Source organism: Apteryx mantelli, chromosome 9 (genome assembly GCF_036417845.1).
Source record: "Apteryx mantelli isolate bAptMan1 chromosome 9, bAptMan1.hap1, whole genome shotgun sequence".
NCBI lineage: Eukaryota > Metazoa > Chordata > Aves > Apterygiformes > Apterygidae > Apteryx > Apteryx mantelli.
The window spans coordinates 14,144,322-14,162,665 of record NC_089986.1 but is presented as its reverse complement, the minus strand read 5'-3'; the positions used below and the strand labels follow the sequence as shown (position 1 = coordinate 14,162,665).

Sequence of the window (18,344 nt, the reverse complement as noted above, 5' to 3'; positions counted from 1 at the left end):
CTCGCTGCTGCTCCGTGGGCTGGATCGCACAGGGGAGCATTGCAGGGCTACCTCAAACGATTGCTGATGTTCACACAGCAGTTAGTATAAGCTATGCATTTTATATTGCAGCATTCAGTGAGCAGAAGGCCAAACATCCCAAGCTTCCCCTCGATACTGCATCCCCTTGATAGCGCTGGGCTGCTCACATGGTTTTCCTGCTGTGAAACAGCTTGCAGTTGCAAAGAGGCAGACTGGGAAACCAGGTCCTGGAGCCTTCTCAACACTGTGCATGCTTGGCAGCTTTGCCATCAGGAAGGCAGGGGATTCTGCTAATCCATGGAAGACAGGAAGAACATGATGAGCAGGACACCCTTCTTAGGCTCCACTTAAGCATTCGCCAATTTTTCTTTTGTCTGGATAAGTTTCATTCCAGCCGGCTTCAGCATACTTTGAAAACTGTATAGAAGGGCGTGCAAGTCTTCAGAGGCCCATCCAGACTTCCTAGGCTTCCTGCAAAACAAAGCTGGAAGCTTGTGATGGATCACTGCACTGAAAATGTCATGCCAAACTTCATATCAAACATCCCAGTATTCAAAGGGAAAATTCAAACAGGCAAAGGAGGAGGACAAAAGGGAGAGTACCAACTTTGGATCATCAGCACTGAAATCCTCGCTGTACCATAAGAAATGCATATGTTCCTAATCTGATAATGGATCACAGCAGACAGCTATTGCAATTGCCAGCAAGCATGTTTCATGCCTACCTGATTAATGGAAACTGTAATCCTATTTTACCTGATCTGATTTGCACACCTACAGGCAAGGAGTCCATCAGCTGAAATGATGTGCTCTTACATTCATTGTGGTAGCACTTCTCTCTTTGGGGGCAAAGTGTTAGTTTTTCACACTGTAGTCAAGCAGTCCCTGATGGTCAGAGTGTACCAGTGGAACAATGCCACTGGATATTATTATCCAGAGACTGGTTGATCTCTAATCCTTTTGGAGAAAGACAAAAGAAACAATGGCTAGAACCAGAACCAAAGAAATCAGAGGGGCATTCTCTGTCCTAATGGTAAACGTTAAACTTTAACTCCAAAGAGAAACAATGTCTTTTTCCTCTTTTGAGAGCTTTGCGGATTTTTGCCCCCTCACTTCTAAAATAATAATAATAATAATAATAAATCCACAAACCATAATCTCCAGCAAAATTGTGAGACAGAGATAGAAACAGAGCTCCATACAAAATTGCCTGATTTAAGCTGGGCCATTAGCAGCTTCTGTGATGGTTCATGGAGGGACTGAAGCCCACAGCTGATGGAAGCTACTCAGTCTTTTCAGGACAGCCACCCCAGCAGCTCAGCACTGCTGTTCTTCCCAGTCTTGGGAACAGAAACTATTTTGAGGTGCAAAGGGAAAGGAGATGGTTTTGGCAGGGGAGGGGATACACAGGATGATGCAAAAAGTCTTTGGTATAGGTTAAAATAAGGAGGGCAAGCATCCCCAAGCCCAGAAAGGATCAGTAGAGATAGCTACACAGTGTGGAGGTGGGAAAGGGTGGTGCTGAACTTGTCCATATGCATTCTCACCCCAGGAAAGGGCACCAGCTGTGCCTGAGCAGGACAAACATGGGGCACTTCCTGGTGCCCCATGCAAGAACAGAAGTAAAGAAACTTGAAGTGAGGGCAAAAGAGAGCCAAGGAAATGATACAAAAGCCAGAAATCTTCACCTTCCAGCGAGAGGCTTACAGGGGTTGACTTATTCAATCTGCCAGAAAGACAACATCAGGGGTCTGCTGACACCTTGCAACAAACCTTTGTGCCGTGGATGGTATGAAATGAAAGGTCTCTCTAACTTATGGGAAAAAGACATTGCAAACATAAGCTGGAAACTGAAGCAAGAAATTCAGACAGACACTTTTATTTTTAAAAGTGAACATGAAGTGAGCTCTCAAGTGAAATACAAAGCAAGTGGACTTTCCTCTCCACAGTCTTTGCAGCAAGGCAGACACTTTCCTGGCAGGCAAATCGAGAGAGTGCAAATTAATGGGCCTACCATGAGACTGCATGAAGGTCAAGGGCCTCTGACCAGTCAAAGCAGCCAAACCATCGACTCCTCTGCCCCTATGCCACAAATGCAAAAGAAATCACCAATGACAGTCTATGGAGACTGGAAAACCACACACATGCGTGAAGGCTACACTAAACCCAAGGTGCTCAGAGGGAGAAGCAGCAGTCTCCTGATCATTTCCAAGGCGGCGCACAGGCAAGAAAAGAAGCTGGATGGAAATTCAGTGTCATTTTCAGTTTGACTTTTATTTTCATTGACTTCAACAACAAGGTGTTCCAAAACACGCGCAAGTCCTGGTGCAGGCAACACTGTCATTGCTACAAGCATTGGTAGATTCTCAGCTCAATTAACCCATATGCTTTGATGTATCAAAACAAAAATCACAGCTCTATAGGGGAGGGTAAAAGCTACAGCAGTTCAAACTCACTTGAAGATTCCAGTTATACAGAAGTGGGCTCCATAGTGGTGCACAGTAGAAAGAACATTTTTCACAGCATAAATTTTAATCATTAATGATGTAGCAGAAAAGCTCCAGCTCACTGCTTAATCAAAAAAGCAGATACTGAAGTTCTTGTGCCCCAACTCTGGGCACAGCATTAACTGCATTAACCTTATAGTCAGAAGCTTCCTAGTTCCTAAAATGAAGGTATTTTCAAATCAGTTTTCATACAATACTGAAGCAGCTCAGAAGGATTACACAATGGAGATGCAAAACCACGAAGGTGAGGAGGGCACAACCTAAAATTCACCTCCAAGAATTTGCAAAGTAGCCGCACTAAGACTTTCCCCGCACTAACACTGCCCCACTGAATTAATTCTTGCATTGAGTCAAGAGCAGGATGATGCGCTTCTTTTGTAGCATACTAGAAAAAAAACAGTAGTAAGTTTTCACACTGAGCATGTTAAATACTTTGAAATCTAGGACGCTGCTCTTTGAAGTGTTACAAAATAAAATGATAAAACAGGCTTTCAGTCCCTGTCCCCTCCCCCCTCAACTGCAAAGTAACACAGGAATCTCAGTATGAAAAATACAAATATATTTGTCCAGTGCTGAGTCATTTGTTACACTGTATACTGCAAGCATTTTGCATAAAAATAATAATAAAAAAACAGAAAAACAAACGTTTTATTGTGGTTCTGGCAGACCCGGTATCCCAAGAAGAAATAAAAATTGGCATGTTATGTTCTAGGAAACAAAAATTACACATACAAAAAAATATATATATACACACACACTTTACAGGGTAACCATCTTGCATCACCATTCTGAGCTATCCAAAATAGGCTTGCACAGTTACCAAAAGGCAGTCATTGAATGCAGCTTAGACCTAGGACAACAGACAGATGTGCAGATGAAGGAGGATACTAACAATACCTTGCTTAAATGAAATATGTGACACAGCAGGGCCCAGAGAACAGCCGCTGCATTGAAAAGAAATTATTTGTTTGTAGCAAGGTAGGATGGCAACTCATTTAAAAGCTGCTTTTGTCATCTTTCCCCAGTCAAAAAAAAAAAAAAAAAAAAATCAGGCTTAATGTTAAAAAGAGAAAGCCAAGTTGAAAGCAGCCGAGCTCCTCAGTTTGGATCTGTTTCTACATATTAGCGTCTCACTGCTGTGGCCAATACAAATGTGGAAACATGCACTCCGTTCCGTCACTTGCCTGCAGTATGCCTGGCAGTCACAGAGGAAATGCCTCAGAGCACAACCGCTGTTTAACCAATAAAGAAAAAACAGAAAAGTTTTAAATTTTTAATGTAAACAAGACTTTTTGCAGTAGTAACATTCATACTACCAGGAACCTTTTCAAAGTACTTGTTCCAAGGCAGTCTGTGGGAAAATCCTATTTTTTTTTTTTTTTTTTTTTTTTTTTTACTCTCTGCTTCTAGTTCCCCATCATGTAATCTACAGTCACCAGCAACAAAATGCAACAGACGTCAGTCTACTGGAGATGCATCTAAAGATGGCTCTACTTTACTTAACAGGAACCAATCTAACATGGTCTAAAAAAAGGATTGCCTGGGTTGAGGGTAGCTCAAGCCCTGCAAATCAGTGTACAGCTTCCAGTTGGTCCCCTGTGCCAACCGGAGGGTAGGCAGGCAGATCCTGGCTTCCTTATGCTAAATTAACCAGGTTGCATGTGTGACAAAGCCTAATTCTCTAGCTTAAATTTTGGTAGTAGTACAGAATGGCTAAGGTTGGGTGGGGGACACTCAAGTCAGGGGGATCAATGGCGTTATTCGCATTTATATCCTGAAACAAGCAAACCAGGATATACACATAAATGTACATTCAACCAAGAGAAGAAGAGACAGTAAAAAGGTATTTTTTTTCCCAGAGAAGGCAAAGGAAAAGGAAAAAGTGGGCTGCAGGTGGCCGTAAGCGCTGGCCTGTCCAGCAAAGTGCATGTGCTGTCTCCGCTGGAGAATATTACACATGAACAGAGCACTCAGCTCCGTGGGAAGAGGCTGTTTAAGTGCAACGTTCAGCAGACTGATTCCCATTTATTTTTTCTGATGAATTGTCAGCTTAGGGTTTGGAGCGGTTTGGGTTTTTTTTGTTGTTGGTGGTGTTTTTTGTTTTTTTTAAGCCTTCTTGCTTTCCAAAGCAGAATTGCTGGATGAGAGACAGTTTGCAGGTCAAGACACCCACAAGGTGTGTGAGGATTCAAGAGTCAAGAAAAGAAGCCCTCTCCCCAAAGGAAAACACAAGACAAGAACAATGCCTTCTTGAGAAGGCCAACGGCTTTCAAGGAAACACCACCCGCCTTCCCCCTTCGCTCAGCTCTTTCCCTTGCAAGAGCTGGGATGGAGGTCGCAAGTCCAGGAACATGGCCTAGACAGGATTAAGGGCATAACTAGCACGACTGAGTAAGAAGGCTCTCTCTGCCCTTCTTCCAGGGGTGCAGTACCAAGCAGGATGAAGACACACGAAGGGCTGAGCAGTTTGTGGCCGAGGCGGGGTGGAGCAGGGTCTGAGGAGCTCACTCTCCTTCCTCCTTGATGCGTTGCTGTTTGTTGCGCCGGGCATCCATGTCAAAGTTGAAGTCGTTCCACTCGTCGCGGGGCGGGAAGGAAATGGTCTGCCGGAGCGTGAAGCGGACTGCGTCAATGACCCGCTCCCCCCGGGTTTCGCTGGAGCCCACGCTGACGGTGGAGGCGCCGCTTGGGGTGCGCAGGAGGTGGGGAGGGGAGGAGAAGTCATGGAGCTGCCGGTGATCCAGGATGCCTTTCCAGATGGCATGGCGGAACTGCTCCGGGATCTTGAGGCTCACCAGATCCTGCAAGGCAAGGAGGAGGACTTAACAGGGCAATTCCTGGGAAATCCAGGGGGTCTGGGCTCCAGTAGGAGTGGCCTCTGGGCCACTGTGCAAACACCTATGAACCTGCAAAGCCCTGCTAAAATGCAGGTGGCTGTGATGTACTATACAAGACGACAAACCAGTAACCTGAAGATGGTGGTTCACTGGCTCACCACTTCTAAACAAGCACACATAGCTGAGAGGCAACAAGAACTGATGACATAAGGTCCATACTGAAGCAACATGAAACACATGTTCATGCATAAGACCCTGGGGCCTAAAGCTAGACATTTAACTAGACTGCAAGGCCTCCAAAACAACCTTGGTGAGTTCTGCTGGCTGTCTACGGTGAGTGATGCTGGGCTGCAGAAGTTCAATGGCTTTGAAAACTTCAGTGTTTATTTCAAAGCCTCCAAGAGGATTTTAGAATTAAAGTTTGAACTCCTGTATTCAAAGCTCTTGGTCTAACTGTATAGAAACTGCCTTAATTACTTGAACATAACCAAAATTTAAGACAGAAACCTAATATCAGAATACTTGGAGTTTGAGGCCCCCCATCATCTCTGCAGGTATAGTTCCTCAGGGTAGCATTTACCTAACTCTGGGAAATGTGGTATTGGCTTCTGAAAAAAATAGCTATCAGCTTTGATTAATTTGGGTCAGCTTTTCTAATTACAGCAAGCAGCAGAAGAAAGGCAGCCCAGGCTAGGAAGCAGAAGCACCACAGCCTTGCAAAGTCTTGGGACAAAAAGGGGATGGCCTGCTCTGAAGAGAGCAATCTTACAGGAGAGGAGAAAGCAACCCTGCAGCAGAAGCCATGCAAGAAAAAACAGAACTGGACTGAGATGCCAGTGGCAAGGGAAGATCATCAAGGTAAGGCTAGAAAATAGAAGCAGAAAGGGAAAATGCAGACCACTTATGGACAGCTACTTGTCTGCAGGCAAGTTAGGTGTTTCAGAGCTTTGTAAACTGAAACCAAGCCTTGCAGAGTTAAAAGGCCTGTGGGCTGGAGCCACTTCTGGGGCTAAAAGGGACGATGGCGGAGGGAGACACTCTCTACACCAGGCAAGGCAATTATAACTATGGCTCTGACACAGAGTCCTTCCCCTCTTTACCTTGCAACAAGTCTTCCCTGGTGTGTGACAGCCTTAATTCAAACTAATTATATAAAAATAAAAAAAATACTGACTCTGGATTTCTGATCAGTTCCTATAGCAGGGCCAAGAGTGCAAACAAAGGAAATGGTGAGGAGTTACTTACATCCATGGAGTAATGCTCAATCTGATAGATGGTGGTCAGCCCCTGGGTCGTGAAATAATCCACACAGGATGAGCAGCCCAGCCTCGCTAAGAAGCTGCAGAGGAGGAAGGAAGGAAGGAGAGAGAAAAAAGGATCACCCTGGCTGCAACAGCCCAAACCACAGAAAAACCAAACACTCAGCCAACCTGCAGCAATAGAAAACAAAGCATTTACCCTTGGCTTGATCTTCTCCAAGACATCCCAGGCCAGCAAGCCATGTCGCTGCCACGTGAAACAAGTCAGGGAGTCTTTCAGTTTGGCTCCTAGCAGACAACCCTCATGGCAGCACCTCACCTTAGTAGAAAGCTGAAGACGTGGCCCAGATCTTGGGGCAGGAAGGCTCCCAAGGGCCCTCCTGCCAGATCACTGAGGTATTTCCCTGAGAAGGTGGCTAGGCTCGGGGCAGCCGGCTGCATGCATACAGGGCTTCACCAAGGTGATCTGGGGCTCAGATACCTCACGCACACAAAGTACTCCACAACAGCACACTCCTCCCTAAGTGTAAAGTATTCTTTTTTTACGGGGAGCTTTTGTCAGCCTGTTCAACTTCACGAAAGGCAGAGGGGCTGTGTCTAGAGAGGCTGGTTGTACTTCTGACCCCAGCCAAGGTTTGTTGTGTGGCTATGGAGGGGTGGGACGGGGGGGAAAACCACCACACACTTTGCAAGTCTTCCTGGTCTAGTGCTGCACACCCTCAGCTCCACCGGTCCAACAGATCCTGAGGGCCCTTGACTTTCTTGTAGTCCTAATGTCCCTGTTTCTTTCAGCTGCTTGTGAGTAGGGGGTTGAGGCCTGGTGCCCAGAGGGTGCTGGCCACGGGACTGTCACCAATGGCTGGATTCCAGCACTCCAGAAAAAAACAGGGCGAGAGCCGAGTCCAGGGGACCAGGTGCACAACACAAGGCCTCTGTTCTCCACAGTAAGAAACGTGAGTCTTGGCAGCCTGCTCCTGCTCACCTGACAATGCTGCAGTCTGTGGGGTATGGAGGAGGGGGAGTGCAGTGAGACGTTGAAGGCATGGAGAGGGGAGGAGGCAGCGCCTGCGTGGGGCTCAGGCCATTCATGTCGCTGGTCATGGCCATGTGGGTGCCCATCATGGGAACTAGAGGAGAGAAGCAGAAGGACACATCGTTACCAAGGTGTTCCCAGACCACCACTTCACCCCCAGCACAGTGCTAAGACATGGCATCCTCATCCTACAACCAAAAAGCAGCCTTAAATTCACTGCAGAGCTCCTCACAGAGCTCACAGGAATTTAAGGCAGGGACCCCAGTGACCACGTAGGGCCCAGATGACAGAAGTCTTTCAGAAGTTCTCCCCTCGCTGGAGCAACTGTAGGCAATGCTCCCTCTGCTCGCTTGCCTGGGTTATCTTCTGTTACAAACAGGCTCATCAGAAACTTAAGCAAGCTGTCGGCAGCTCAGCTTTCTTTGCTGCAGAAAAGTAGCAGGACAGAGCCAGCAGGGTAACCCAATACAGAAACCAAACAGCTTTGTTTTCAGAGACACTGAGCACCCAAAGGGGATCAGAAACAGGTGTGGGTGAGAGTCCAGCGCTCTTGAAAAACTCAGTCCCCAGAATCATGTCTGTCATCCTGGATTTACAGGGCTGCTGGGCACTCTTCAGCAGCCAGGAGGAAGCAGGTTATATTGCTACAAGCTGCAGATATTTCCTTTTAAATTAAGCGTCTTAATTGAGCCAAGGGGAAAAAGTTTGCCAACATTTGCATCTTCTCTCTTGGAAAAGGAAGAGACAAGGTTTGAAAGACAGACGACTGTGCAGCCAGTCACATTTGCAGAAAGTAGCAGCTCTGTTCACGCCTTTGCCTCTGCGAGGCTCAGAGCAGGAAGCTGGAGACTGGAGGAGGCAGGGGACTTGCCCTGCAGCTCAGCAGGGAGCAATATTTGGCTCTCCAGACTCCCAGCCTTGGCTCCCTAGACTAATGTTAGCCACTGGCCTGGTGCCTCCGAGACTCAAAGTCTCTTTCTCCAGAGAAATGGGGAGCAAGTGCAGAGCAGGAGAAGCAGCAGTGAGGGCTTCTTACTGTTGGTTCCCATGCCGTCAGGGATGGTGGTTGGGGTCAGGGCATTGCGCTGCTGGGGGTTAATTAGCTGGCTGACGGAGGGCAGTTTGTTCATGCTGTTCATTTTGCTGAGCGGCGGTGAGTTGGAACCATAGGATGACTGCGACTGCATGGAGGTCCTGCAAACCAAGGAGATGTTAGGACATGAGTCACAGCCTTTGGTTGTTAGGAGTGCACATCCAAAAGGGCTATGTTTTCTTTTTGAGGCAGTGGTAAACTATTGCTAACGAAATTACTGGCACTATGGGAGTGTCACAGCTAAAGATCATTGGAAAGATAACCAACAGGAACTAAGAATTTTCGCAGGTATTTGGGGGATATAAAAAAAAAAAGAGAGAGAGAGAGAGAGAATTGCACAACACTGACAAAGGGCAGCTTCACTTTCAGTTCAGTTTTTTTTTTTTTTTTTCTTATGGAGAAGTTCCTACAGGCCATTTTCAGTTGAAGAAAAGAGCATACACAAACCCAGCAAACACCTGCCAAATCTTGAAAACAGTATTTTTAAGTTAAGCTCTCTTTGTGGTCAAAGGCTTTTTCATAAGAAAAAGAACTGAGGAAGCTATCTCAAACCATCCTAACTATCCCTAAAAATCTGACTGCAGGATACACTTATCTTCTTGGTTTTCCAAAACTCCTAGTTATTCACATAATCCGGCTATTCCCAGGTGTATGTATACAGCAATCCAGACATGTATAACAACCAGAAGCTCTTTCCTCAAGACTGACTCCATATTCCTTGGGAAAAGCTACCGAGATGGTCAAAGCTACATAGGAGACACACAACTTTTGCTGACATTAAGGAGAATTTGTTATCCAAATACTGCAGGCTGCTTATGACGAATATCAGATTCATATACTAGCCTTCAAGTCCAGACAGCCCCGAAGTCCATCCAACATTTCTCATGTACAGACCTGGCTAGAGAGGCTCGCTTGCGCGCTCTCCCCCTCCCTCCCCAGCCCTAATGGTCCCAGCTGCAATCCCGCCACGTAAGCGATCCGGAGTATGGAGACCAGACTGCTCATGAATGGCAGCCCCGTTCCCAGATCGGGTTACAACTGCGGCATCCCATCTGGAGTTGGGTCTTATCTGGAATATGCAGAAAATGATCATTAAAGCGGGCCTAACAGTGCAATTGGCAGAACACTGCCATGTCACAAGAGACCGTGTTTTCTCTCTCCAAACTGCTGCCGGGCTGAGCCCTGGCATACCAGAGGCATTTGCAAGGCTGTGCAAAGGCGCTCGGGAAATGGGCATGCTTCCCGAACAAGACATACCCTCGCAAGTGATGAAGCCCGAGTGTTTGTTCTGCCGTATTGCAGTGACCCTGCGGTGAATGTTAAAGGGCACATTCTCTTATTATTTCCCGTTGGGAAACTTGCTCATCTTTGTATAACTGGTTGCACCAATTCCTGGGAACTGGCTTTCCTTCTATGCAAACAGAATAGTTATTACTTAAAATAAGTGTAAAGTAAAGAAAAGACTTATTCCTGGATAATTTATTAAAACTTTCAGCACCCAAGGTCAAGTTTCATTTAATTACATAGTCTCCAGCTTCCTGCACTTAAAACTTGCAACGTTGGGTGGAGAAAACATCTATGCTAACAGGCTGGAGTATCTAAGGCCCTGAAGAAATGTTACCTAATTATACAATTACAGGAGGTACAGAAGGGTGTGAACTGTCCTTTGGCAGTGAAGATGCAGGACAAGATCCAGCAAACTTCATAGACTCAAGGAAGTGGAAAGCACAAGAAGCTTCACAAATTAATATTAACGATGGCAGCAACTCCTAAAGGGAAGTGAAACAGAGCCACAAAGTTCAGGCCCCACTTTTCAGGGTGAAGGGAATGATTCACATTTGAGGTTTTAATTCACCAACTATAAAAATGGAGACCAGCCACAAAATTCAAGTCACATTGACACTACCCTTAACCTAAGAGGCCTCTGAATTTAGGACTTAAATTAATATTTCTGCTTTACAGGTCCAGGCTTCTATCCTAACTGAGCTTCAGCTGAAATTAATAAACAAATGAGCAGACTCTTAGGACAAAACCTTCTTGATTTCTGGGTAGGCAAGCAAGAGGTCACCATGTATAACACCTTCCCACAGTGAAATTCCAAATCAAGTCAAAAGGGACTTCCCCAAAAGAGGTTTGTTTCCACTGTTTAAGCTCAGGACATGTTTTATTTAGAGACTTCATGACTACATACAGAGTTTTTTTGGGTGCCTGTTGGTACAAAACAGCATTTTCCAAGGCCATCAGAAGTGAGTTCAACTTTGCTTTCTACGCCTTCAACAGTGATCTCAACAAGACTAGTTAGACCACTGCAGTATACTTCGCGGGAAAACAAACAAACTAAACCCAAAGCACCCTACACTATACAAAATGAACGCATACTCTCACTCATTGCTTAAGGACCCCATTCTTTTCTCATTTGTACTCATAAGAATGAAGATTAGCTCCACTGAGACAATCAAGCTGAAGCAAATAAAACAGGAAAAAAACAAAAACATTTTTGTTCGTACCCATATGCATTTCAACAAAACTATTCCATCACTTAAGTAGATATGTGAAACATCTGCAGAAATCCATCCAGCCAAAGAAAAGTCCAAAGATAAACCAAGATGCAAAATTTTATTGAAAATTAATGTCACACATCAATATAACAACAGCCTCAGAAACATGAGAAAGTATTTTTGGTACTAAACACACAGACTACATGTTTTTTGAGGATTCATTAAAAATAAATTGCTTTTTTTCCTCAATTTTTTTAAAAACAGGTATTATAAGAACGTCATGCACAGTGATTTTTATTAAAATTATACTTACTACGTCTCAAGAAAGATTAGAAGTAGGAGCATTAACATTTCTTTGATATCAATGCCAATGAAATGCATTTTAATATCAAGGTATAAGGACTTCAATTAAGAGACTATTATACTTCTTGGAATAGTCTGATACCAAAGGCACTGAGTCACATTCTGCAACTGATTTTCCTCTCTTCAAGAGGCTATGTAATTATTTAGCCAATAACATTTGTAGTTAGGCAAGCTCATATGAGGGCAATCAACTCTCATGCTTCAAGGCATATAGTAATCATCTCAAGAGGTCAAGAAGGAATTTCCTCTCCCACATATGAAGCACAGTTCAGTTTACAGGTTACCTTGTACACTTCTGCACTTTCCCAGATTACTGGATATCAGCCCTTCACCAGAGGTAGGAAACTGCTTGGATAGCACAATTACCTGATTGAGTAGACAAGTCCTAGAGTCCTCACTCACATTAGATGAATGCACTCTCAAAAAGTAGCCTTAATGAAAAATACATTGAAGGTTCAGTAAGTGCAAGAATAGGGCAGCTTAGGCACAGAGGATTTAAAATGTCACCCAAGCTCTTGTGACTACTGTTTGCTATTCCTGAAGACTTAGATCCAGTTGCAAAGAGAAGAGACCCAAGTGGCACGGAAGCTGTCTGAATCTGGGTGTAGAGTAGCCACAGCAACGTAGTAAGGACTACATCCTATGTTCACATGTGGTCTACATGCCCAGTGACAATGGTCTTTCAAACAGGGGTGCACTGGGCTGCACGACCCTTGGCAATGACACACAAGTGTCACAGATGCTGCTCAATTGCACTTATCAGCTTAGAAGACCCATGAAATAGGACACTAAAAAGCAAAGAGATGCACTTGCTCTCCACATCTCAAACAGCTGCTCTTCTAACGCAAGAAACAGAGCATTTCTCAACCACGCAAGTGCTTTGTAGGCTTTGTGACCAACTAATAATGTGGAAAGGAGGAGCCCTGACAGTTACTAGGCAGACAGCAACTACAGCACAGGGACAAGGGTGGAGATAATGACTCCACATAGATTTCAGGTAGGGGAATTTCCCAAGGCAGCAGTGGATGCAATCTGTCCTCCAGGTAATGGAACTATATAATACAGGGAGTTGACATACACAGGCTGATAGGACCTGACTGACTGATATGGCTCAGTTAACCTACTTGGTTATTCCTTGAAATAAAAGGCTTACTTTTCTGAAGCACCAGTGAAGACAGAGAAGCAATCACAAGACATCTGGAAAAGGTTTTCTGCTTGTATCTGCAGAGGACAGACTAAAAAGGAACTTCAATTACTTCCAGCTCCAGGTGGTTTACTAGAAAAAACCTGCACCTTCTTAGATAACCACCATGTTGCTGGAGGCTCATCGAGTCACCATTAAGACCAGATTCATAATCATCATCCTCTTGGAGGCAAGAAGGACAAATAGCAAAGCCTTTCTAGAGGACAGTGGGATCCAAACATTCTATATGTTTGCTTGGTAGAAGTCAAAGGTATTGCCCATGATGGTACAAGAGATTTCCTACAGATCAGACCAGATAAACTAGAACTTGAGCAGAAATCTCCTTACTGGGGGCTCTGGGTGCCTCTCATATTCTAGTAGGTTGTCTCCTCAAACTTGCTGATGGACAGGCCCTCGAGCAACCGTTTATACAAATAAGTACTGCCCCTATCCTGGTATTTCCATACTGTCATCCACAAGCAGACAAGACCAAGATCCAGGAATGAATCTTCATCAGAAACATGGACTAATGGTGCTAAGTGTAATCCTGCATCTGTGTTGCTTTAGCAGTTCATCTTCTCAGCTCTCACAGGGAAAGGATGACCATTGTCTGTCTTCTCCCAAATAAAAAGAAACAGAGCAAATTTTATCTTCTTTGTGATCTGGAAGTACCTCCTGGAGTCTCCAGGTGAAGCTTGGAGGCACTTGATTTGTCTAGCTTTACACAAGGAACAATAGTAGAGCTGGAAGTGTATGAAATAGTCCAAACTAGTGCTTAATTAGTTATTATTTTTATTCACAATTTTTTGTGTCTCTTCTCTATCAGCCCCCTCTGCCTTCCTGGTAGAACAAGTCTTGCTAAGATGATGAAGGAGATATCTAGAGATGGAATATGGCTCTCAAAAGAGATATTAGTATGAGTCATCGCCTGCTCAGAGCACAGCTCTGCTGCCTGGAAGCAGACGATGTGATGTTCAGAGATAAGAGTTTTCTCCCACTGTGCATCAGGCTGTTTCCCTCAGTGGGTGGCCAGGAGGCCCATTTGCTTTTGGAAGGCACCTTTTCTTCAGGCTGCACCTAACACGTGAGGGCAGAGTTAGAGCCAGGTACACATCTGCCCCAAGGGAATTCAGCGTGGATTGTGCTGCAGGCATAGAAGTTCCCATCAGGATCTATCCAGCCACCAGACAGTTTCCTAGCAGCTGCTGAGCACTGACATTTACATCTGAACTCTGGTCCCCAACCAGTGCTGGACTGGGCCAACACCACCTCTCAGGGAGCACCCTTCCCAGTGCCTCTTCAGTAACCTCTTTGCATTTCTATTTTCTGCAGCTGTGAACATCAGAGGGTTCCCCAGGAGAGATGCTGCCTGAGAGCATGGGTTGAAGGGCACTTCTCTACCAGTGCTGCAGGCTGTTTCTCACGTGATGGTGTCTGAGTCCCTCTCTGTGTGATGGAAAAACCCACCAACAGGCATCATGCCTGCCCTCAATCAGCTCCTCCCTTACTTCCAGTATCTGTACCTAGTGCCACAATCAGCAACGCCAGGGTTTATTCCACAGTGTTCTGCTTGCCTGTTGATCATTCCTCCTTCCTGCTGGTCTAGGCTTGGCACTTAAAAATGTAGTTTTCAAAGGATTCAAATCCACCTTGCCAAGCCCCATATGAACAGCTTTCAGAGGTAGAGTTTGATACAAAGAACGTGAGGGTTTACAAGTCCTTGCTGAGAAACCATCAAATGCGCAGGAATCACTGAGCCAAGACATACATGTACCAGAGACAACAAGCAAAAGCAACAGTCATTGGTTGCAGGACTAATGGACAAGGTGGGCATGGCTCGAGGCCAGCTGGCCGAGTCAACTGCTACATATGCTGGCACTGTTTTCCTTTAAACTGTGAGGTCTCTAGTGACTGGGTAAAACATAGTAGGGTTGATGAATACTCTAAAGCAACATCTAATAACTACTGAAAGTCTGCAAGGAAAGTGGCAAGCTCCAACTCCTTTTCACAGGCAGGGCAACGAGCAGTTATGGACAGTCTACCCTTGACACCCTCAGCTCCAGAGGGACAGAGACACCGGGCCACACATGAGTCCCCATGGATGTCATCACTCAAAGGCTCCACCCTCTCATTCATCTCATGCATCTCAATCCACCACTGGCAGGGCTTGGTTCGAGTCCATAGAGTCAGGAGGAGGGACCTTTCCAAGTTCAGCAAAGCTGGGTTAATCCCAGCAGTGCTGGTACAAAGTCAGAAAAAGCCACCCAGTCTTCCCTACAGTTTTGAGGGATTTTTGATCAGACTCTTTATGATTAGAATTAAGGGGAAACAAATCATGATGTCAAATCAGAGGGCATTTCTACAAGAAAAAAAATCTGATTTCTTACCAGTACCAATTAATATAATTATCACCTCCCTCTGTCCAGCAGTACAAATACTTGCATTATTACTGCATGACCAGCATTAAAACAGGCCCAACTGCCTATCACAGTCCATTTAAACACAACCCACCCTCTACCCCCACCCCCAGCCCATGAATACATCTTTAATTTAAACAAGACAAGAGGCATTTTAAAATTGAGACCTGCTCAGAGAAACTCTGCTGAGTTTCACAAATACAGAAGCAACAGGAAAGAATATCAACAGGTTACAAAAACGAGAAGAAAAAGTTACACCAAGAAAGACAACATTGTGGTTCCAGACCTCTCAATGCTACCACTACAGCTAAGAGATCTGTAGAAGTGTCTCTTGTTTTTGCAAAGTTTGAGTCCCTTCAGAACATTATTCTATTTACTGTTTCTATCAGGCTGTGTATTTGCCCCACTGTTCCTAGTCCCGTGAGCTGGGTAAAGTAACCCCACCAGCTCAATTTATGGATATACTGATGGGTTTGGGGGGCTGGAATGTTTTAGGATGGCATCGGTCTGTTTGGGAGGTTCTCTCCTTGAGTCCATGAGTTCATTCCTGAAGCAGGCCGAAAGGAGACTGTAGAGAAGGAACCAGAGAAAAGAAAAGATGAATATACAGGACCCTTTATCAACAACCAAGAGAGAAACAGTCACTTTTCACCTTCATGATCACAGTATGGACTTGAAGGAGGGGAAAAGCAGATGTCTTACTACCTACAGGAAGGTTATGTAACAGGGAAATTTATAAAGCTGGGAAGACCCAGGTACAAGCAAGTGATTGGCAAGAAAGGAAAAAACAACTAGCTGTTATGGAAATCAGATTCCTGTGTCCCAGTCTCACGGTTGCAAATGGTGCTCTGATACTGTTCCTAGCCACTCTTAATGGGCTGAACAAATACAAGAGGAAAAACATACTTAGCCAGATGGGAACAGGAGAGAAGCAGCTTCTGTTGAGCCCATTTCAAACTACAATTACTTAAAAACCAGAAGCTGATGCTAGACAGGGAAGATGGTGCTTATTGTGAAAGGGCTGGACTGATTATATCTCAACTAGTGCCACCTTGAAAAGCCAAGGGACCCTGCACAGCAGAGACAAGCGGTCTCTGGTGCTGCCAGCTGAGGCAGCTGTATGCTCAGAGCCAGCACAGCGAACATCGCATGTTCACACAACTAATTCCACTTTTTTTTTTTTTTTTGCTTACTTTCATCTCAGTAATTCCCTAGTGAGAACACTATCCAAATGCCTGGAGTTTACAATGCATGCAAGCACAGCACTACAAAACCAAACCAAACCATGCAAAACCAACTGTTAACTTCCACACAGCAAATGAAAATCATTAGATGGAGGTATGAAGCACCTTCCCTGCCAACCCTCTCGCTGCAACGGTAAGCACAGGGATCCTTGCAAGTTCCTGTCTCAGATGGAGCACTCCAGGCATTGGATAGTTCTGCTCTGTCACACCTCGCTTGCAAGGTTAATTCCCTCTTGTTTGAATAATGAGCTGCACTGCTCACTAAATTGAAAGGCAGCCAGCTAGCTGCAGCCCTGCTGATATGACAGGAACGTTTGCCGAGATAAGAGCCCTCTTCTGAGCAGCCTGTGGAAGACTTTGTAAAATCCCTTCAATCACGCTATGGCCAATCCAAATGGAAACTGTTCTGAAAACACTGTGCTCAGCAGGGTGAAACCCATCACAGAAAGTTTTGTTAAACCTGTAGAAGTGTTTTCCAGTGAAACCCTTAGAGACTGGACCGATATTCCCTGGGAATACTGATGGTAAGTGTATCTCATGTCAGAATATTGAAGAAACCTTCCCCCTCCCCAAAGTATGGGCCATCTCTGGTATCTCTGGCAGCAAGAATTCTCTGGCAAAACCACATTTTAAACCAGTGCCAGACCAATAAAAGGAAGTCTTCTAAATGAAGGCATGTGTTGCTGTTTAGATATGAGCCCAAGTATTTGGCAGTGAAAAAGGAAGAACAGCAACTGCAGCTAAAAATCTTCCCACTACGATCATGAAGGTATTTGGCATTACAGTAAATAAGAGAAAGCCATGCACAAAGGAACAAGCAGAGAGAGGAGATGAGACAGAGAAAGATGCGGCCTGGCACAATGTATATGCACTGAAGTATTTTTTGATCATCCTGTGGGACACAAAGCTTTTTGATTGTCACCGGCTTTGTCTTTCACATTCCAGAACAGTAAGACAATTACATCTGCTAGCCTGCCAAACATGATGCTGGTGTGTATGTGCATGAAAGCAGTTATACAGTTGTTTTCCAAAGTGACAGGTTTTTTTTATTTTTCAAGTACCTTACGGTATGATAATCTCATCCTTCCTTTTCTTACTCTTCAAAAAAGATGAAGCTTTTCATGTTATAGGAATTAAAGGGAAACTCCCTCCCACACATCTATTTAGTTTTTCCATGTTAACTATTGCTCTGAAAAGTCAAGCAACTGAAAATCAAGCAATAACCCTATCTAGGTTTGACTGTGGAGCATGCATGGATGCTGCTCCATTTTGAGAGTACACAGCCAAAGGCAACTCACAAATACCCAGGCTTCACAGAGCCCCCCTAGGATCTATATGTTCTCCTACATGTACAGACTTTTGTCACTGCATGCGCACTTGTTTTAACATACATTCTGAATAAATGCAAAGTGAGCCTCAGTTTTGAAAGTACAGCCCTATTCTTAAACTGAAAGCATTCTCTTTTAAAGCCGGAACAGACTCACAGAGGAGTGACAGTGCTTCTGAGTTTGGCAGAACATCTCCCACCAGACACACAGTACGCACTTATCTTAACCTGCTTGCATGCAAGATTGCTCCTATCCAAGACAGTTCCTATGAAGTGTCTTCCTTCCCTGATCTTATGTCAAGACCTGAAACTCCTTTATAATTCATTTTTGGAGTGTAATCAGACCTACGAGTTCTTTCACACAGAATGTTCCTTTGCCCTCACACATTTCTTCAGAAATTAATTCATATCCTGGTTCACTGAGGCAAATGCACCAGAAACCCAACTGGACCTAAGAAGCTGATGACTGAACGTGTGTTTCAGCAGAGGAGGACCCTGCTTGGAGGCAGGCTGTTGGCAGAGACAACTGCAGTAGCCTTGGACAAACACTCAGATATTTTTCC

At 44.8% G+C, this 18,344-nt stretch overlaps 1 protein-coding gene across 1 annotated transcript in view; it reads right to left on the bottom strand.

Annotated features, from left to right (window-relative positions):
• Positions 1 to 5,031: 5,031 nt before the first annotated feature.
• The window catches only part of TP63 (tumor protein p63), a 111,123-nt gene continuing 97,810 nt past the window's right edge, over positions 5,032 to 18,344 (bottom strand). The window contains exons 11-14 of the mRNA XM_013959222.2: positions 8,693 to 8,850; positions 7,606 to 7,750; positions 6,610 to 6,703; positions 5,032 to 5,328 (exon numbers count right to left, since the gene is read on the bottom strand). Coding sequence (XP_013814676.1) covers positions 5,032 to 5,328; positions 6,610 to 6,703; positions 7,606 to 7,750; positions 8,693 to 8,850 — 694 coding nt within the window. The remainder of the gene's footprint in view (positions 5,329 to 6,609; positions 6,704 to 7,605; positions 7,751 to 8,692; positions 8,851 to 18,344) is intronic.